General features: G+C 41.5%; 1 protein-coding gene across 7 annotated transcripts in view; it reads left to right on the top strand.

Annotated features, from left to right (window-relative positions):
• magi1b (membrane associated guanylate kinase, WW and PDZ domain containing 1b) overlaps window positions 1–23,082 on the top strand; it is a 119,510-nt gene that overhangs the window by 61,375 nt on the left and 35,053 nt on the right. For all 7 annotated transcript variants that reach the window (XM_079341261.1, XM_079341264.1, XM_079341262.1 and 4 more), the window contains exons 3-8: window positions 11,200–11,319; window positions 13,977–14,219; window positions 17,148–17,373; window positions 18,383–18,465; window positions 19,244–19,279; window positions 22,269–22,326. In XM_079341261.1, the coding sequence (XP_079197387.1) occupies window positions 11,200–11,319; window positions 13,977–14,219; window positions 17,148–17,373; window positions 18,383–18,465; window positions 19,244–19,279; window positions 22,269–22,326 (766 nt within the window). The remainder of the gene's footprint in view (window positions 1–11,199; window positions 11,320–13,976; window positions 14,220–17,147; window positions 17,374–18,382; window positions 18,466–19,243; window positions 19,280–22,268; window positions 22,327–23,082) is intronic.

Here is a 23,082-nt window from a genome sequence, read left to right on the forward strand (position 1 = left end):
ATGGTAAAAGTGCTGTGACTCTTCCTGACTGTTATACTGTATGCTGCATTGTGTTGACTCATGGACCCCACCCTGGCATTTTGGGATCGTCAGAAATGCAGTTGATGAGTAAAAGGGATGCAAGTCGTTTGTGGCTCCAGATAGAAATAAATGAATGTGATTAATGGCCTCAGGTTAAATCACTTGAAATAGAGTGGCCGAGGCCTAAATCTAAGTTTGAAAACTAAAAGAAATCAACCGGTTTGAAGTGAAGTGAGCTCACCTGGTTTCTATCCCGGTTTGGGGTCAGCCTCTCACTGATTCGTCAGCTCAATCTAGTAAAACCCATCTGAATGTTACAGTTTAATTTCTCCGTGTTATGTTCTTCAGGCTTTGACAGAGAAGTAAGATCTTCAGACTGCCAAAAGAAACCACTTTCTGTAGTTCTTATGCAAAAATGTTGATCCTTAAATGAAAACTTTCAATCATCAGTGTTGCAAGGGCGCAATGCCTAATCTTTTGAGATCTCTGAAAATGTCAAGGGTTTTTACTGTCCATCAATAGTTATGAGAACCTATTAAAATTCTGAGCAGGATATTTATTATCCTCATTCAACGTGACTTTCCCTGCTTTAAAAAAAAGAATAGAAAAAAACCTGTTTTAATGTTAAAAAATAAATAAAAACCGTCTTCCGGGGTCGCCGGTGGCGCAGCGGCAGTGCGCGTGATCCCACGTATTGAGGCTCAGTCCTCGCGCGCGGGCGGCCCGGGTTCGCGTCCGGCCTGTGGCCCATTTCCCGCATGTCTCTCCCCACTCTCTCCCCCTTTCCGACTCTATCCACTTTCCTCCCTCTATAATAAAGGCATAAAAACGTCAAAAATAAATCTTTAAAAACTGTCTTCCACCGTTTGGTATGACTGTAAATGTCATTAAGGTGGGAGCCGAGAGAAGGAAGGAGAAGGTCTTTTGTCATTCTTCTTGTTTTTATGACATCACTAACCCTAGTAAGCAATTTTGGCCTTCTGGACTCATTCAGCAGCTTGAGAAAAACCACTTTGTGCTCCAGTTAAAGCAGAAAGCAGAAACAGTTGTGTCAGGCCACACAGGCAGATGACAGATCTGTCAAACATTGTATGAGGACAGTAAAAAAAAAAACAACACAAAAAAAACAACAATAAACAGAAACAAGCAGATCAGAGACTGGGCGGAGGAGTCTGTGGTATTAACTTTCTTAATATTGTTTGTATAAAAGAGAAAGAAAATGAATTGTGGCTTAAAGATTAAAAGAAAGCATTTTGCAGAAGTGGAGCAAATGACAGCAGCAGCAGCATGAGACAGAACAAAGAAAAGATGAAGAGAGGGAACGGATTGGATTGGAGGAGTGATGGAGGAGAAGAGAGCAAAGGAAATGAGTAGCACACAGGTTTGCTGTGCTATCCACTGGGTCACGCTCATGAACATTTGAATGGAGCGGAGCAGATGAAGAGCTTCTTCTCTTACCTTCAACATACACACTTTGTGTTTGTTGATGATTCCCGCGTCTCTTTCATCCCCGAAATGGTGTCAGAGTTTTGTAAGCGCCGCCATTGTTTCCATGTCACTTCAAACTACTTAAAATGCACTCTTTCAAATAACTCCTGTCCTGAATGACCTGGATGCCAGCACACACGCCGAATAAGAATAGCGTGGCCTATTAATAGAACAATTATGATAATGAATCATTGCCAAACACATTTATGATGGCCTACTTTTCATTCATGGCACTGATCAGTTCACCACAGTGCAAACGTAGAAACAAATAATCTTTCCTCCCTTGTTTTTGTTTAGGTGTTATTTACAACACTGCACGTGGAATTTCCCAAGAACTGAACCCACGATGGTCTAAATCATCTGCGTTTTCCACCTTACTGTGCATATTGTTTCAGTGAACCCTCTGACTTTTGAAGACAGTTTGTATCTAGGTCATACTGAAGTCTGTGTATCTGTTGGTGGAGTGTGGGCACACTCGTAAAGGTTTGCCTCAAATGGAAAGAACAATTGTGATGGAAAATAAAAGGCTGCCTCGATGATTTGGTGTTGGAGTTACTGCAAATGTCTCGAACCACTTATTTCGTAAAAAGAAAAAGAAAAAAAAAGATCAGAATTGATGCTGAACTTGAATAAACATTTGTCTCTCGCAGGCGTGTTTTCTTAAGAGCTTGACATACTCGTTTGGTCGAGTCACTTGACTTCCTGAAGTTAAGTTAACCTGGCCAGAGAGAACACAAAGTACCTGTAATCTAATAAGATTCATGCCAGTGAATTACAAGTGAAGTTTGCTGTGCCATATTTTAAATCAGTCGGTTTGAATGGCTCCATAAACTTAACATAAACTTCCCCATTATAAATATATATTTTTTAAATAACAAAAACTGGAAAAATACTGAAAAAATCTGTATCATCGACCAGACCAAGTGTTCTTAATGACACAAAGAAGCCATCAGTGACGCAACAACACAGGAAGTCAGCACGTGTGATCGTTAACAAGTGATGAACATTGATCACATTGGTCAGTTTGAGACAGATCTTCTGAATGAATACAAGATATATTGAAATAGATCATATCATCTCAAGTAGCCCCTTTCTTTTGGATCAATATACTATTTGTTAAAACAGAAGATTTGATAACTTTTCAAATTGTTTTGTTTCAAAGTTCCAATCCAGTATTGATCACCATCCCATCTCAACAACCCCTCAGGGCCTTAGCCAGGCTGCATAGGCAAATCAGGACTTCTATCTGTATGTGTTTTCTTTACTGTCAGATGTGGAGTTAAGTTTGAGGTAGACCATTCGCCCAGTGATACTTCTCGTTTAGTCTGAAGAGCCTGGGGACAGAAATAAAGTTCCTCCCACTTTTTTTCAGCAAACAGAAGTCAGTATGTGTCATTTGTGTAACGACACCGAGGGCATATTTTCAGTCGAGGAAGGCAAGCGATTCCTTATGAAAGGTATTTTATTCAGGAAATGTGTTTTTCTTGATTCAGCTTTCTGTTGTTGTACCCTTTTTATAGAGTTTGGAAATTGGCGTTCAGTAATATTTGGACACATCACCTGGATCTTGTTGTATTTGTAAGGACTAGGGTTTAGTCATGTTCAGGTTTTGTGGGTGTTATGGAGCCCGCAGGAAAAGAAGAAAACCTGGTACTAATATGAGAAAAATATTTCTTTCTGGGTCACTTGCACCTTTTGAAATTGAGAAACTCTCGGAATTCAACAAAGGAAAATACACACTAATCCTAACTGGATCTAAAGAAGACATGAAGCAAGACAACTCCTCAGCTCCCGTCAGTGAACCTGTAGTCGACAAAGAAGTCAAATCCTTGGACTCTTACCAAGACGAAGACCCACTTGAGAAACGCGTTGACGTTCAGCTTGAGAAAGGACCTGAAGAAGACGTTAAAGTCAACTCTTTAGCTCCCAAAGAACCGACAGTCGTCAAAGAAGTCCAGCCTAACGTTGTCCTTGTGGAGGGAATCAAATGTAGGTCACAGGCCGAGCCTCGGGGATATGTGGGCTCAGGGTGCTCCACTGCTCTGGGGAAAGCAAGCGTAGGAAATAAACAGATTTTTCACACGTGGTTATTTTTAGAAGCTGGGTTGTGGCTGTCGTGCATGCCTCTTCAGCCTCCTTTTACATTTTTCATGTGTTTCGATGTCATGGTGTTAAAAAAAGATGGCTTATTTTAATACCATGTGTTTCCCTCTGTCATTTAGACTCTCTCAGTGGTTGCCAAGCTGACATATTTACTCTCTTCCCTGTAAGCATTTCTCTCCTGATTTGCAAAATCTAGCATGTTTGAAATAATGATATAATTCATCTCTGTCTCTCGGCGCGTTGGAGAAGATGTTTCAGTGGTGTTAATTGAAACGTGTAGTCATTTTGAGTTTCTCTTTTATAATGTCAGCGTGTGCATTTCTACTCGGGTCATCCTCCGCTTTCATAAATGTCAGCGACCTTCTTCGAAGTTTATCATGCAACAAGAAGGGCAAATGCTCCCTTCAAATCGTCTGCTATCAATTTATGAGAGATGAGGTTCTCGGATGTGTCTGCTGTTGTGCTTTAAGAGGGAAAAGGTGACAGAAACCCACTGAGAGATCTACATAATGTGAGCATTATCGAGACGGTTGACCATTTCAAGATCACAATTTGAATTCCCGACACGGAGCTGTTGTTAATCAAAGGGATTAACAGCTCAATAACTCGAGTTGTATGTTAAACATTAAAAGAGTCAGGATGGCATTATTCATGAGAAAAAAAAATTCCTTGCACATGGAAAGAAAAGATCTGCAAAGAGATTGTCCATGGTGGTTGAATAAAGGTTTGGTTTGTTTAATTGAAGCTGAAGCAGCAGAGTTGAGTTGATGTGTAGATGAAACAACATTTGATATTGATTGTGTGTAGGGTGAGAGAGAGTTGAGACAAGCTGGAGAGGCCAAGGTCACAGCGAGGGGTGTGACCAGTTGCTTGCTGTCATGTATTGATTGTGGTTTGGAAGGCTTGGTGGTGTAACTGGATGCTCCCTGTAATTGGTAAGCCCAATCCTGAGATACTGTGTGGATACATTTGGATTGGTGATCCCAAGGTCAGGGTGGCACCGAAGTGTTTTGTTGTTTGCCTTTGACATAGTGAAATTATTTGAGAAGTGTTTTTTTTTTTTTTGTCTTAGAAGGATTTAAATAACAATTATTTCTACTTTTAATGACTTCTCATCTTTTTTTCTATTTTGTAAATTTAACATGAAACACGTGTTAATAAACATTTGAGTGCTAGAGTTTAGGTAAGCTCGGACACCAAGTCTTCAGCTATTTTCTTTAATTGTACTTTTGGTGTCTGGGTTAGGAGAAATACTTTCCCTTTATCACACAGAGTTGTTCGATTTAGTACATCGTGGATTCATGTTGTTCTTTGTCATCGGCTGAGATACATAGACGTCAAAGTGCTGAAGAAATCTTTTTAAAGGGACAAATCAGGGAGAAAATGTATCATGTGTCTGAAAAACTTCAATGTCACTGAAAAACATACTGTTTGGGGAGAAGTGTTTACTTGCAAAAGAAGAATGCAGTTAACTGTTAAAGTGTGTACTTGTAGATGATAAGTGTGTGTGTGTGTGTGTGTGTGTGTGTGTGTGTGTGTGTGTGTGTGTGTGTGTGTGTGTGTGTGTGTGTGTGTGTGTGTGTGTGTGTGTGTGTGTGTGTGTGTGTGTGTGTGTGTGTGTGTGTGTGTGTGTGTGTGTGTGTGTGTGTGTGTGTGTGTGTGTGTGTGTGATCATCTACACTAATTCTGTATGTGAATACAGACTCTTAAGGCAAGGATTTTGTTGTTTTATAGTTTTTCTCTGAAGTCTAAGAGTTGTGGACTCGTGGAGGGAGAATGCAACCCCTTTTTATACTCAGAAACCATCAGGAGATACTTATCAGCAGGTCTGTTCGTGCAGTCAGTTATAAGTTGTCCTCTCTTCCAGTTTCTCATGTTGCTAATCAGAGTAACTTTGTCAATTTTACCAAAGTCAGACCAAAGATCCAAGATATATATACTTTAATTGGACCCAAACTGGTTTTTGGCTTTTATTCATGCTCCATAGATCCCCTGCAGGGTTTTGACCCAGAAGTCAAACAGCATAAATGCACCGAAGAAAGTCAAGAAGAAAACAAGACACAGTTGACACAGTTGACACAGTTGACACATGTTGTGTCAGCTGAAGGAGTTTAACACGTTGACGAACATGGATGGAAGAAGAACAGTATGTGGATTTCTAAAGTGTTTGTTAATTGTGTTGTGAAGTAATTGTCGGTGATTGCATAGTGAACCTTTTCCTTCATGAATTTATTGATTGTATTACATCAGCAAATTTATAAAAGAAGTTCTCAAACCAATGGTTGACATCACGGTGGCTCCGTCCACTTCTTTTTCAGTCTCCGAGTTAAAGTGTTTCCACAAACGCTCACTATGGTTTGTGGTCTAATCTTACACATAACTAACAAATCCTGTAACTGAACTGTCATACCATTTGGCATCATATACAGAGTGGTAAAGATGTTTGTGTACTACAAGGTACTTCTTTAAACTTCTTTTCCATTTCAGTTCGTATTCAACAGTAACTGTGAAAATCTGAGACAAAGTCACAAAAACAGAAATTCAATATTTGTAGAGTAAACCTTCCACTCCTCTGTCGTTGCTGAGTTGAAGCTCTTTCAGTGTTCTGCGGGACAGCACAGGGGAGAAACATTGTGGAAAAGAAGTTCATAGTGAAGGACTGGTTAGTTCCTTAAATGCCGAGACTTGTTGGTGAGTTCAAAATCTTAACAGTCAGTCTCCCTTCACTTCTTTCAGGAGGGGATATACAACCTACCAGACTCGAAAGGAATGGATACATGGTTTGGATAATGAATGCATAGCCTAGAAGCTGACGTGATTATTTTCCTACCTCATCATCAAAAACTCAGCTCAAGTCATTGAACAACATCCTAAAGTGGCCTTTCAGCGGTGTTAACTCTTATTGCATTGCTGTAATTTTCCTTGATAAAGGAGACAATGATTTCTGCCAGGGAGACTTATGTTGAGAGACCTGGCCTATAGAAGCAGTATAAAGTAGTTCAATCATGTGCCCTTAAACTAAACTGTCTGGCTGCCTTCTTTTTCCCACTGTCAGAATGATCAAATGTCCGTGGAAAGCCCTGAGAATATGTCTTGTTTCATTCCATCCAGAAGTTCTGCATCAGCCACCACGTCAGTAATCATTTAGTTCATCCCTCTTTGTAATCAGTATTTATATCAACCTCAAAAATCTAATATCAGCCAGGATCTTCCCCATGAGCAACGCAACAAAAGCATTGGAGTTCTTTTGTTTCTTTGTTTTGTGACACTGCTTTGTTTGGTCGGCGGTCCCCTAACTCACTGTGTCACTTATTCAAAGCAACAATTGGGGTTTTTTTTGTGGGGTTCTTTCTGTTTTTTGTTGCCTTTATTAGATAGGACAGCTGAAGAGGGATGGAATATGTTGGTAGTAGAGAATGAGCAAGGAAATGTAGCAAAGGGCTGTGGTTGGATTGAAACCCCTGCGATGAGGACTTTAGCCTCTGTACATGGAGCTCAAGACTTAACTGCGAGGTCATTGGGACCAACTCAAAGCAATTTTAAACTGACAAAATAGTGCAACTCATTGATCGTTATTGTGAAAAGGCTGTGGTGTGGTTTTTTTTTGTTTTGTTTTTTAGCTCTGAAGCCTAGTTTATACTTCTGCGTCGCATCAACACTGAGCCCTCGGCGTAGACCCGACGCTGTCATTGAGTATTTATAGTTCTGCGTCGAGGGAACGCGTTGCTCTGCAATTCACCTCCAAGCCGCGAGGGGGCAGTGGTGATGAAGGAGACGTTTGCGGAGGTGCACTGCCCGACAACTAAACCAATCGAGGCTGAAAACGGGTGAATTTAACACACTCGTTAGCTCACTGAGGAAGATGGTTGAAAAAATGCACTTTTGCTACTTTCGAATGTCAATGGGCTGATTTTCTTCACTACAGCCTTTTAATATTCTGCTGTGACCAGAAAAGCAACTGCCGAAAATGACCTTCTGAGTGTACCAATCATAGTCCTTGCAGTTTGCGTCGATGCAACACGTAGTCAGGATTTTTTTGGAGGTGCGGGTAGGCCACTGGGTAGGGTCTGTGGAGGGGTCCGAGTCGACCGCGTAGCTACGGCATTGACGCAACACAAAAGTATACATTAGGCATAACTCAGTGTTGAGTAACTACACACTCAGAGGTGATAACCTCTACTTTATCTTCTCACTGTGGGGGTCTAATCCGGTCACCATAGGTGGCTCAAAGCAGAGACAGGACACGCCTCCCAGTGTGGCTGTTATGGTAATGTGTGTGTGTGTGTGTGTTTTAGAGGAGCCAGTTGCATAAAGCTCCATTAAGTGATTACCCTCCACCCACAGCTCCAGTTTAGCCCCAGACCATGCCATTTGGTGGTCAAGCACCTCATCCCCATTCCCCATCAATAACGTGTGTAGGCTTTTTGTGCGCACGCGTGCATGAAAGTGTGCATGCATACATGTGTATGCCCTGGCTGACACGGGCTATTGATTATAACAGGAAATGTTTCCTTCCAAATCCGTTTGGTGAACGTGAATTACAAGCCAAAGAATGTTTAGCAGTCACACACACACAGGCCATATGACTCCTCTGTGACTGAGTCAACCCTGTGCTCGATAGCCAGGGGAAAGAGGTGGCTCATCACTGTGCCCTAATGCGTGTGAAGGGACATGGACAAGCATCGAGTCGAGATGGAAGGACAGTACCAATGATTCAGTAGAGCTCTATTGAACATGAAACACACTTTAAAATCATATGAAGCTTTTATGTAAGCAGCCATACTGTTAAGTAGGCCTGGCCGATATGACTAACATACAACACAATAACATTTTAATATCAGTCTATATTGTTAGTTATCATGATAAATGTCAAATCATTAAGTCTGATCTTTGCTTCAGGGTGAAAGTTGACAAACCACAAGGTTATTGTGGTTCAATTATTGTTTATTGTCAGAGAGAGATACATAATAATTGAACAGAGAAACATTTCACCATCATCAGTTCAGTGCACAGTTCTGGAAACGCTGATTGGACAGTTTGCTGCTGAGGAGTCACACTTACTAGCCCACTGCTTCCTGACGGTCCACTCATTCGAGATGTTTGGTCAATTATTTCCTTCTTTTTTTTTTTTTTTGTCCAACTGTAAATATCCAAAATATTTCCAAACTCCAAAGTTGAGCGTCCTTTCATGTATCAACAATTTTTTTTTTTTTCACCCTGCTTTGAGCCGGTATGCTCCGCTCTGCAACATGATTGGCTGTTTGGCATCTTTTTCTTCTTCACTTTAATGTCCCCCCCCCCTGACTTGTAACTCTTTGGTCATATCACTGTCATGGGACTTAACGGGGAGTTGTGAAGCAAAAGGAGACTGTGTAGAGGAGTGCACCATCACTAGAGAACAAACTTCCCCGCTTAGCTTCCCCACATCTCTCTCTCTCTATTTCGTCTCCATCCTGGGTTGTCCCTAGCAACAGCAGAGAGACCCAGTGGCATGATGCATGAAGACACATAAATTACTTTCATTTTTATTCTTCTCCCTGTTTGTTGTTTTGTTTTAAAGGAACACACAGTCCTGGATCATTTATTCTCTGTTTTTAAGTTTAAGGTCACACTACATTTGCTTCTTTTTTGCGTTCAGACAGAGTGTTATTGGCTATGAGCTTCCTGAGCTACAGTATGACTGCCAAAATCTCAACACTTGTTTCTTTCATCATCTACTTGAAATGTTAATGATGATTTTTTTTTTTTTTTTTTTTTTCCCAAACGCCCACCAACCTTTCTTAGCTGGTTGCAATGTTGAAGCCGTTAAGTACCAAGTCAGGGAGTGCTTGACGAACACCCTGGTGGCAAATTTCCAAGGCTTTATTTCATGTGCCAGATTATGCTAACGCTCAACTTCACTAGTCTCACTCCTTCCCCTTCTTCTGCTGCATTTATAAATCCTAATCCAGGATCGTTGTCATAATATTTTTTCAAGTCTAAGTACTTGAGGATTCTAGGAGTCTAAAGTGTCAGTGCTCAACTCTCTGTCCCAACCCTTCTCACTCTATCTCACAGCTTGGTCAATGGGGCTTTTGTGTATTGAATTCATCAGGCCTATAGCATCGACACCGTCTTACCCCTGAGTCTAAGCCAAGACGCTGCTTTTTCCATCCACTTTAAAACACCATCACAATTCCACTTCCTATTTGGTTTTCTAAGAGAAGCAGTGTCTAAATGGAGTGGAATCAATGGACACTTTTGTGCTGGAATTAAAGTGACAGTCAGATGAATGCTCAGGATCAGCTGAGAACCCTCCGAGGTCGAGGTTCTTTAAAATACTCTGTGCCCTGGACTGGAGTGCACTGACGTTCTGAAAGATTTCAGTGGCGATTTTGTTTGACTGAATTCAACTTCCTCTCATTCCATGAGTGTCTCATCTCAGACAGTGGAGTGTCGAATACTAGTGAGGGGGAGATTTTACGTCTTTTTCCGCCTCTTTACGGGATCCTAAAAAATACTTACGAGAATACCTGATTGGAAAGCTGGGCGATGCTTGTCAAGAATAATTTATGTGAGACGTCAGTGCTTCAGAAATTGCAACACCCGTGTCTTTTTACATGTACTGTCTGCATGAGAGTACTACATGCTTGCTCGAGTTAGGGCCGGTACATCTGTGATTTATCACCGGTGTCGCTGAACATGGCTGCAGTGGGAGTCTCTCCCCTATCCCCACGTATCTATTTTTACTAGCTTATTGCTTACCAACCCACTGGAGACAGATTGAGATAAGACAGATAGATCAAGAGGTGGGAGAGCAACAAGGTATGTAGCAAAGGAGGGATGGAAAAGCCCTCTGTTGTCGACAAGCAGATGTCTGTGAGATTGATTAAGATCAGGAAGATGATTTGCTATGAGCTGGAACTGTCGAGATACTTTAATTTATACCGTTTTAAGCCCCCCTGATAGAATCATCTCTTATTGTAGTTGGACACAATGCAAAAGAGACTTGGGAGAGATCTGAAAGGAGAGCTAGTCAGCAATCAGATATAAGTAGTAATGTGCTCGTGTCTGGTTAAGATAGAACTATAGAAGGAGGCAAAGTAAGCAGGATGTGTCAAACAGAGAAAAGACCCTCTGCTGTAAAGCTGTTTACCATTCATACACACACTGGCCAACTGCCCACAGTCATTAAAGAGAGGTGCTAGAATCTCACATGCTTCATGCCAAGCCACACGTACCCCCCCCGTGCCCCCCATGGCCAGATCCCACCAAAGCTCTACAGTGATACCTTACACTACCTGAGTGTGCATGCAGATCCCAGCATTAATGGATCATCTGCCTTTTTACATTATTTTCTTTTTTTAATGTCACAAACGTAAATGCTACATCTCATTCCGTGTTTTATGACCTTGAACGCGGGACTGTTTTTTTTAATAGGGGGGGAGTGAAGCGAGCACATTTCTGCGATATACAATGCAGTAGTTACAACTGAGCTTGGTAAATGAAAGAAGCTGATAAAAACCTTTGTGAATAATAATGTAGGTGTGTTCCCTCTTTACTCATGGGTTTGTCTAATTCCTCTTCTGTCGCTGTTCTGATTTCTAGGTACAACCCGTACCCCAAGAGACGGAGAAGTTTCTGGGGTAGACTACAACTTCCTCTCAGTGGAGGAATTCCTGGAGTTGGAGAAAAGCGGGACCTTATTAGAGATTGGAACATATGAAGGTAAAATCAAAATATCACATATTTTCTCTGGTGGACGGTATTTTACTTCATTGGTGTGTTTTTTTTGTGGGTTTTCAAACTACTCATACCTGTAGAGAAGATGTCTGCTCAGTCTGGTGGAAGTTTACCTTGATTCACATGGCCCACTTTACTTTTGCATCACAGGGTTTATTTTCTATTTCTTTTTCTCTTTTATAAAAAAAACTTGGCCCAACATAGAGGGTGTGACATCATTTTGGCATTATGCTGATAGTGCGTAAATTTGGTGCTATATTTCATATTTTAAGTTCAGGGTATCTACAACTTCAACAATGATGGTGGTAACCCGTCTGCATAGATATATATATTTAATACAAAATGCACTGGATGCTTTGACAGGTAGAAGGTAGGATGCAAGCTTTTGTCTAAACTCGCCCACCCAGTGTATATTATAAAATAGTTGTAGAGTGTGATCCCTGTCCAGGCCACTCCACATTCCTCTGGACAGGTGCACCTGTTGGCCAAGCAGGAGGGAACCATACCCCCCCTCTGCTTTCAGCCAGTACTCAAAACAAGCCCTCAGTCTGTTGTTAAATCTCAAAGAGTACATGCCTCACTCTAGACTGTGTTTGCCTTAACTGTCAACAATCAAATTGAAATAAATTGGGAGAAAAAATATATATATATTTTATTCTTCACTGTTGCCATCACTCTGTCCACCATAAATGTCGATGGCTCTCAGCAACATGTGTTTCTGTATTCCTGGGGATGTTGAAAGCAGTTTTTTGACATGTTGGAAAACAGAAGTAAGAGTAGAGTTACAGTAAATGAGCACATTTTTTGTTTGTTTGGAAGTTGGAAAAAGGTCGCTGCCAGTTACGTTAGAGGATTTGTCTTTCATGTTGTCAAAGTTACAACGGTATGAAGAATAGATTGGATGCATGTTGGATGTAATGAGAGACTGGGAAGTTGTCAGTAGCTGCTATGAGTGTTTGTTTGACACACACACACACACACACACACACACACACACACACACACACACACACACACACATTGGGACATTACATGATTACGTATAGGGTTTGCATCCACACTGATATCACAGCTCTCTGATCCATCCACTGTACTGTTCTTTGATTTATTCTACAGTCAGTGTATGCACCTTTTTAGCTGCCATGACTAACCAGGTTTTATAACCATCTGCCGCTCTAGAGCACAATGGCAAAAAAAAAAAATGTATTTCATTTATTGTTGCAGGTGTCAGAAATTACACAGCACACAACACTTTTGCTTTGCGGCTTACAAAAAGCAATACTGACACGCTGGAAGGATTAGAAGCAACAACGCTGCCATGTATCGCCTCCATTCAGTCAGATATTGTCTAATTAAGTGTCTGCAGTGTCCACTTAGCCTGTCCAGTGTTCCATAACAATGGATTTATCTCTGTTTGTAAACACAGGGTAAAGCAGGACTTCTGACCGGCAGCTCGTGTACTTCCTAAATGATGACAGTACAGTGTAGAGGTCTGTGAGGCTCTCCACCAGTCAGCTGACTTACAAACATGTCTGGTTACCATCGCACTCCAAGTGTGTTGTATGAAGGGAAGGGGAAGCTCAGACATTCTTAACAGGACGCTGCAGATGTAATTTTTCAAAAGTGAAAAAAAAAACTTAATCATGCATGGAGTCCAAACGTCAAGAAAAGCAGTGTGGAGTTCCTCACATGTAACTCTTGACTGAGCACAACTGACAAAGATGTGTCCAGCTTTAGTTACTATAATAACCAACTTAAACTGTATTTAAAGAAACAGTACAGAGAAAGGCTATTGGTACTAAGGACACCTCCCAGAAAGTTTCAGATATCTTAAGTTCACTTTCTAGTTAGAGATGTGTACCAACAACTTGTTGTTGACTGCGAACCAGAACAAATGACAGAAGCTGGATCCAAGAAACCCCCAACGGGGAGACGTTTTCAAAGTGCAAATAAGGCAGGATTGGTGTCAGGGTTATGTTTGTGGCTTGACTAAGCCAGTTGTGTGTTCTGTAGAGTAAAGGCAGACTGGACCGAAGACAAATGTGCAATATTTTAATTATTCGGGTTTCTCAAACAGTCATCTCAACTAAAAGGAGGTGTTGCAGAATATTTGGCTTCCAACACTTTCACGTCATGTTTTCAAACTGTTTTATGAACTGACAAAACATCAACCGTTTACTTCTGTATTAAAATACACAAAATCTCAAGGCAGTGTTTACATTTTCAGTGGCTAAGTTAAGGGATTTACTGTTTGAGTAATATATTCACGACTTGGTAAGTTAAAGTAAAAGCTGCCTTGATTTGAAACGTTGTTTTGGCTTATCATGAATGAAACAATTCAATGAAATACATTCATCATTCATAAAACTAGGTAGGTTCTCACAGAAAGTGCTGGGCTTGTCATTTGCATACAAAGGCTAAAACTTAGCCCCCTACAACTCACACACAAGCACGCACACACAAACACACACACACAAACACACACACACACACACACACACACACACACACACACACACACACACAAAGCAATATGCACAAAACCCTTTGACCTCTCGTCTCTAACCCGGCTTCTAAATCCCTCTTCTTGTTTCTATCTTCTTTTTTAATCCCCCCTCCCTGCCTTCTTCTTCGTTGCCTAGGTAACTATTATGGGACCCCCAAGCCACCGGTGCAGCCCCCCGGTGGGAAAGTGATTAGCAATAGTGGTAGCGGCGGTGATGCCCCACTGCCAGACGGGCTCAGCGGTAGCCTACCAGGCTCGCAGCCATCCACTCCCCGTCGCTCCAAGTCCTACAATGATATGCACAATGCTGGAATAGTGCCTGGAGAGCCGCAGCAGGAGGACGACGAGGACCTCCCTGACATGAACAGTAGCTTTACAGGTACGTATAGGGGTTGGGAGGTTGGATGTGGATGCATAATGAGAGAACAGGTTTCAGCTAATGCTTGAGAACAATCTCACCAGAGAGACAAGAATTAAAGATGCCTCACTGGTGGCTTTGTTAACATTGCCAGGCGAAACATTTATTGTCCAGTAAGGCCATATCAACTCTAAAGGGTACCAACTGTGTTTTTTTTTTTATCAAAGGATTACATCTCAAGAAACACTTAGGATAACTTCTTGACTCAGGAAATATCAGCATGTGATGGCTGATTGTTTGTGTCATTGAATAAGTTCAAATTTCAAATATTTGACATCTTTAACTTGTACAAGCAACGATTGTCTCCATTTCAATCTAGTACACATTTTTTTAAGGAGTTCTAAGCACATCCAACTATCTTATGTTACGTAGAACAAGAAACTGTCACATTTTAAAGTTTGGTAGAACACACTTGATTAAGGTTCAGTGGGACTAAAACATTGCATAAACTGGGGATGCTAATCAAGAGTAGTGTGCAGGATGTTTTCTCTTCTGGGTTTATTAAACAGGCAACGAACCAAAACAAGGGACTTATTTATAAGGGGTGACTGCTGGGCCTGTGAAAACATTTGTTGAATATCTTCTGTGATGTTAGAAGATGCTTTCTTCCTGGTGAGTTTATAGAAAATAACCCAGATGATTTCACTGAGTCGTTCATGCTTTGGTGACAACCAATTACTGAGGGAAAGTTAGCACTGTAAAGTGATGTTAAACACTGGAAATGTACCAAAATACATGTATGGATTATTTAGGATCCAATGTCTTTAGGACCTTTGATAATGAGTGCACTGCTGCTCTGTTTCACAGTACTTTGTTATCGATCATGTCTAAGTCCTCCATCTTTATGCAGGTGCAGTGTTTAGTAGCTTTTTCAATGACTGCATTCTGTCTGATATCATTTGTACGGGTACTGAAAAGTCTGATTAGTATTTATGATCTTTATTGAGGTAGACCAAGATGTGTTTTTTTTCTTCTGTTCAACACTTTCACGATGCGAGAAGGGAAGTGACATCCAATAACTGGCGGTCAGTCAAGACTTGTCTCAAACGCTTTCTGTAAACAGGAGGCGGTCTCTAATGGATTATGACACAATTTCTATTTATTTGGCTTTCGAATACTTCGTTGGAATAGGGCTCCAAAGCTGGTACTATTCTCCAAATGAAATGATTTTGGCATCTTTGCACAGATGACTGCCAAAATGATTCACCACACTTAGCTCTGACAAAGACTGTCTGCTACTATGATTTCTGATAGGTCTTTCACCTCCTCAAAACTTAACTTAGCTGTTGCCAATATCTACAGTTGTTGTTGACTTATTGTTCTGTACAACACAAACTATATTATTTTACAAAACTTGCATGACGCCTCACATGCTTTTCTTGCTGAACAGACACCTTTAAAACAAACAGGCGAGAATGTGTGGAGCACACAGGCAGCTGCTTGCAGTGTCGACTGTAACAGCAGCCTGACAACGTGCTGTTCTCTGTTTGGTTTAGTGTCTAACAGCAGACTGTGATCCTGCTCTCTGCAGCTCTGTCTGGAAGAGAACGCGAGCATGTTAAGTTGAGGTGTATAAAGTGGGTGGGGATGAAAGTGGAGGTAAGGAAGCAGAACATCAAGTAGAAAGAGGGAGGGGCTTCAAATGGCAAATTGGGCAAGTCTGAAAATGATTGGACAGAGAGAGTAAGAGCAGGGAGGGAGGATTATGTGTTTTATTTGGAAGAGGATAAGCTCAGAAAATGAGGAAGTAGGAGAAGGAGCTCAAAGGAGTGAGAGAGAGAGAGAGTGTGTGTCAGAGGGAGCACTTTTGTATGGTGAGGGGCTGCATATACAAGAGCGTCTTTGATTGGTGAGTAAGTGGTCTCTGGGTATGACTACATCTGCCTGTATCCATGCAGGCAAAATGTAAAATAGTGCCATCTGGCTGTAAGAAGCAGTCTGTGGACGTGTGAGCAGCCTTCATCTTTTTCAGTTATTTTCGATGATTTCATTTCTCCTCTGGAGGTCATTTGGGTTTACGAATGATGCATTTTCTTAATTACTGTGCAATGTTTGGATGTTGAATACCGACATGAGTACTTGATTTCTTATATCCCTCTCAGCGACGATTCTGAATACTTACTTACTGCACTCGTTTTTTTTTAAGATCTATTCCAGTATGTCAGTGGGTCAGTAGGCATTGTTGGGAGGTTGACTCAGTCCTTTAAGCTGTTTCTGCCATGTGTTTTTCAGAAGTGAGACCAAAAGTTGTTTATTTGCTGTCTGTGATTGTGTGAGCTCTGAGGGTGCTAGTCGAGTGTGAGTGTGAAAAGGAGATAACAGGAAGCTAGGTGATAGCACTTCAGATTCCATGGTTCTAGGTGTGAACTGCCCACTTGGCAGTCCAAACTGTAGGAAATGTTTTTTTTACGGCTGTTAAAAGTAGTTAGAAGAAAAAAAAAGTACTTTGCCGTTGTGTAACTGGGATTTAACCGACATTGTGTTCCTGGACTGATGTAAGGGGCTGCTAATGGCACCCAGAGGCCTTTTTAAAAGTCTACAAGTCCTCAAAACATGGAAGTATTGGCAGAATCATCCTTTTTAGTCTTGTGGAGAAGATTTACGCAATTCGAACACAGAAAATTGCATTTTTCCATAAATCTTGAAATGTTCTATTGATCCAAAACAATACATCATATAAGCAATCTGGTAACTGTCATGTCATCTTAAAAAGAAAAAGTGTCCCAGTCTAGGGGGGTGTTTACAGTGGAAGAAATTGTTGCTGTAAAAGCCTTTTTTTTTTTTAAATTATCATTGGTGGTTGATTGTGTATTTGTTCTTCCAAGTGTTTTAAGCGTCCTGTCACAACGACATTCGTTACAGCACATTTCATTTGCCTGAATCCTGCAGGAGACTCAAGTGAATTAGACGAGATTCATTACTCGGTGCGCCCCTTCGCCCCCCACCACAGTGAACCTCCCTACACTGGGATAACCCCCTCACCACCGGCCACCACGGAGAGCACACAGCAGACACACCCTCATCTGAGCCATCCTCCCCCCGAGGACCCACTGGGACCTCTGCCGGACAACTGGGAGATGGCCTACACCGAGAACGGAGAGGTCTACTTTATAGAGTAAGTCAATCAAAACATACAGTATACACTCTAAATACATCTCACGTCTGTAGATGTTGTTTCAGAACTGTTTGTTGAATCAAGATTAAAGTTTGTATGTCTGGAGGCGCCGGTGGCGTAGCGGCAGCGCACGCGTCCCATATAGCGAGGCTTTGCTCTTCGCGCGGGCGGCCCGGGTTCGCATCCGGCCTGTGGCCCATTTCCCGCATGTCTCTCCCTGCTCTCTCCCTGTTTCCAACTCTATCCACCTTCCTCTCTCTATCAATAAAGGCAATAAAGGCCAAAAATAAATCTTAAAAAAAAAAAAAAAAAAAGTTTGTATGTCTGTTCCAAGACATCAATTATAGGAACCAAGCACAATGTCTCAAACCTGGAATAGTCTATTATGTTTATAGGTTCATGTTTTTGTTTTAATTAAGATAAAAGCCATCTGCTGTGGGGTCAATAGAAACAGTCACAAAGCCTTTTGAGTGTGTGGGGCAATTATAAAGGGCTTGGAGCTGAGTGACAACACAGGCCTTAAAAGCTTGACCATCATTTGAGGAGTAACAAATAAGGCAACCTTCAGAATTTCTGTTGTAAATTTATGAACACTCTTCATGGGTCGTCCTTTGCTCTAGTAGTTTTACCATCTAAAGGCTCCTGTCTGTGTTTAAAATGAAAAGTGCTTTTCCTCTAACACTTGATACTGTGTTTTTAGTTTGGGCTCTTATTTTGTGGATAAAGATGACAGGATTGAATTTCCATCATATTTAGTTTGATGTTTCTCATCAATGGATCAGAAGAACGTCCGACTCCGACATATCCTCAAACGATGAATTCAGACAGTTATTTAGCTGAACATTGATGCAACTCACCTCATGAAATACTGACAGATCTTCTTGTAACAATTTATTATTCAGTCAACATCCTAAATCCTACTTACTTTATGCTGGATGTGTGGATGTAACTTTTATTTCTTATTTTGATCAACTTAAGATAATTCTATTTGTTTGTTTTCCCTTCATAGCCATAACACGAAAACAACTTCCTGGATTGACCCTCGGTGCCTGGACAAGCCTCAGAAACCCCTGGAAGAATGTGAAGATGACGGTACGTTTAAGTCTTAATTTACATATCTGCTATAATGCGGGTTATTTGGTGGTTTGTCAGGAAGTCCTTAATTGGAAGTGAGACAGAAATATAGAAGTCTTAGAAACACAAACCTGTGTATTGATAAAGTAGTGTTACCACCTCTCCATATATCAAGTTAACTATTTTTGTGTCTAGATTTCCCTCCTTTAAGGTGCTTCTAGAAGTTAGAAAAAAAGATTTTCTGATTCTTTATTCCCAATTTCCAAGTGTGAGGTTTAAACTGGAGTAGTAGTTCCCCCAGGAGCCCTTAGGTGTCATTGTTGAGTCACAGAAAACAGTGAGCAGTGATGTGGGTCCACTGTATTTGCTGTGCCCCTTCATTCAGCTGTTTGTTAGGCCAATGTGCCCTGCAGCTTCACAAATTAACTCATTGACATCATCTAATTTCAATAATAATTAGAGAACTTACACTGAGGTGTCCCACCTGCCTGCTCATAGATCATTAACACAGATATGCAGCAACAGATTCTGCTGCTGAAGGACATAAATAACCATATTTCCAAAGATATTGATGATTCTTGCAGGGGGTTTTTTAAACCTATGGTGAGATGTGTTAACCCCTAGAAAGTTAAATGTTAGCTCGCCTGACAGATTTTTGGCGAGTATCCAGTTATTCAGGGTGGAAAAACCATTGGCCAGATGTTGTCGAGTGACTCACTGATGTGCTGCTTCTCCCTTTTTTTCTTCTCTTAAACCAAACTTTCCTGTGCATCTGTGCTGTCCATCTGCTGAGTAGAAGGGGTACATACAGAGGAGCTGGACAATGACCCAGGTAAGATCTTAATTTATCTTCAACACCACAAACACAAACATACAGTATAACCCCTCTTCTCATCCCACCACCACTGTCAACTTGGGATCACTAAAATCTGATTCAGTGCTAACCCTTCAAAAGTGTCTGCAGATTTTAAACGGTTTTATCTGCATACATGAAGATAATAGTCACAACAGGTAATCGTGCACATCGACATTATAACACACCACTGATTGCTCACACAGACTCATCTGACAGTTGGTGAAAGCCAACTGTGACAATGACTCCATCTAGATATGACAAGAAACAACGCTGACAGAGAATTGACCTTCACCTCGATCACCCACAGTATGGTGCTTTCATTTTCAACAAGCACTTCCTGTATGTGCCTTGAACACAGCAGTGAACACTGAGTACCCACATACTAACCAGACACAAAAGCTCGACAAACACTCCCTCGTTGGCAGACAGTCATCTCGAACACAGGAGACGAGTGCTGATCCAATGAAGATTGTTCTAATGATGGTTTTCCTAATGGGTTTCTGTCTGAGCCACAATATACTATACAACAGGCCTTTTTTTTTTTTTCGTGAAGCCCATCAGTGCTCTAACTAGCCTATTAGACACAGCAGCCTGGTCGCTTGTGCAGGATAAATGATGTCTGGAGACTGCGACCTTTAGAGAAAGTAATGTCATCGGTATTATGGTAATATTACTACACCATTACCTTGTATGGTGTTTATCCAGTAGAAGCAGCCGACAGCCGATATAAACAAAAATGGTTAAAAAAAAGGACAGATCACATTGGAAAGGTTGACAGTGCTCCGTGACAACAAACCACAAGGCTTCCACCTTGTTAGCAGCTCCTATCGCTAAGCATCGTCAACAGCTACCACGTCATGAGCATCAGATCAGTCGAGTCCCCTGCCTGTACGACAGCCCTCGACTGGATGAGCATGTTCAATAGTTATCGATCAGCTTATTCCAACACAAGTCGGCAACGAAACGCAATTAAGGCAGGTACATATTGTACATGCACTAATTCTAACACAGCACACACACACACACACATACACACACGCATATAGTTCCTCTCTGTAGTATATATACTCAAGAGAAATCAATCACAGCATTGCATCAAGAATGTGAGACGCAAACTGTTGAAAATGTAATTCATCAGGCTTGACACCCGCTTGAATCCACAATATGTTCTGGAAGGTCTTACGTGGGAGAAGGGATACAGGGTGAGAGAGAAAACGCTGCTTCATTAGCGGCAGCTTTCTCTTTGTCTTTCTCACATGCGTTTCCTCTCTCTGGAATATGTAGCGCATTGTCAAGATTTTGCGAGAAACCTTTTTCTTGCTGTCACACACACTCGCACACACAAACAGGTGCTCCTCCTGGAGCGAAACTAGTGCCGTGTGAAATCAAGTGGGTGATTAAAATTTTGCGCGAGGCGAGGCGGGACTGCATTCCATTTAATGTTCCAGTTCAAAACATCTGAATGATAATTTACCACGCCAGCTCTGAGGTTCATCTTGTGCTGCAACAACTACCACTGTTATCTTGCATTCCCTTTTGGCTGCATATTTATTTCTTTGTATTAGCTGCACTGAGCATGTACAGACATGTAATACTAACTCGAGGGTTGATTACATGGATCTAATTGATGGCATGGTTTGCAAATGTGTCCTTAGTTACCCACACAAACTCCATTCTATAGTTTTGTGAGAGTCAAGTACAGAAAATTTAAACATTCCCATCTGGTGCTATTTTTGTCTCTGCTGCTGACTCCACTCGTGAAAAATGGACCTCCTCATTAGAAAGCAGAGGGAGGCTCTCCAAGCTGGATGATTGTAATTACCATCTACTTGCACACAGGGTGAGGCTTAATTGGCTGAGGGTAATAATATGTAAAACTGATACATCGCAGGAGAGGAGTATTGGACAACCTGTGTTGGTAGCCAATTATAATCTTCTGACATTTTCAATGTGAAGGCCAGCCAATAATCAATGCTTGTCTAATCAAAATGTAGGGCTGAATCAGACAGCTCTGCTGGAGATAATGACATCATTCTCTCTGGCAAATGCAGTGGAAACAGAATAAATTGCACCATCAGCCTGGCACAAGCTGCTGAAGTGGACCCAGTTTTATTCAAATTACGATGAATTTGACTTTTTCTTTCGGTAAAAGTCTGTGCAAGTGTCTTCTGAAGTATGCAAACATCATTGTTAGCCACTGACACTATGACCCCATCGATTTGAAGTACGTTTTCAGCCAAGTCAAGGGGGCAGTTCGAGAGGAAAAGCAGGCACAGGTCAAGTCAGGTCACACACACAAACAGAGGGTGTAGTTGTGAAGCTGAGAGACAACAGCCACAGTACAGTTTGTTAAGAAAGGGCTGGCTTTTCACTAAGAAGCCCATTGACTTGGTTGGAAATGGGCATACTTTCATTTCTTTTGGGAAAAGAAAACAAGTAACATGTCACCCTTCAGAGACAATCAATCATTTCCTCATTTTGTCTTCTACATTGTGAGGACAAGGCTTTCAAATACATTTTTTTAGCATGTGCTTTATTGAGTTCTTAGTCTGGATGTTATCTTTCTCCTTCCCTTCATCTCCACTTCTTCGACCCTTTACCAGTCTTTCACCCCCCCCCTTCTGTCCTACCCTGTCTGACCCTTTCACCACCCTTCTCTCCTGCCTTCTTTCATCTTCCCATTCATCCATCCATCTTTGCTCGAGGGGGTCTCGCTCTGTTCTAATCTAATGTGTGGAAATGTCAGCGGTGTAAGGGGACAGAGGGGGCAAACAGGCAGCTTGTGAAGCTGTTGAGTCACTTATGCCTTGGAGACTGACTGACAGGCAGGCACAATGGAGCGGAGAAAGGTCTCTCCTTGCCTTACCTCTGATGGCTCAATACATGGCCTCTAGTAACGCCACATCTTGAGTTTTGCCTCATTTTCTCTGGCTTATTCTCTTTTTTGTGTCCTTTTTCTTTTTAGAACTTCCACCGGGATGGGAGAAAATAGACGATCCAGTGTATGGGGTCTACTATGTTGAGTAAGTGACATACAGCATGTGTGGCGGCCACACAAGGGTGCACATATGCTCATACATGATGTTTCACACGTGCAAAAAAGAAGACGAAATTACCCCTTTGTATTCTTCCTCTTTTAACATAAAGATGGCTGCTTTTACACTTATTTTCAGTCTAACATAAGACACCCTTGACCTTTCTGTAAATTGGAACCTCTGTAGTGTTTGTACAGTTCTGCTCGAAGACATCACAGCCTGATGTCTTTTCAGCTATTTTGGTCTTTTGTGTGCTCGAAAATGTAGGTCATTTTGTGTCATTATCATTTGGGGGGAACGTGAAGCAACTGTGAGTGTGTGTCTATGCGAGCATATGTGTGCGTCTCATCTTGTGTGAAGCCCCTCAGCTTCGGAATATGTTTCATTGGTTTTTGATGTTGTTCAAAGCAGCACCTGGGGCGCAGGGCTGTGGCATTTCTATTTTTTCCCCCCCTCTTTGTCTCTGCAACATTTGTACACTATTCACCGTTGCATTCGTTTGCTGCATAATGTGATGCTTTCAGCTGTAATTTCTCTGTAATGGTCGTTGTCAGGAAAATGTTGATTGTCTACGTCAATTAAGTTATCATGAAAATGCTATTTTTTGGATGTGATGAGGTTTGAGTAAGTCATGCATCAGGACTCTTGTATAATGTGCACCTGTATATTAACCAACTCTTGTTGCCATGTCTCTCCTCCCTCTCTTGCTCTGTTACCTTCTCCTCTCCTCTCCTGTTTTCCCTC

Source organism: Symphodus melops (genome assembly GCF_947650265.1).
Source record: "Symphodus melops genome assembly, chromosome: 4".
NCBI lineage: Eukaryota > Metazoa > Chordata > Actinopteri > Labriformes > Labridae > Symphodus > Symphodus melops.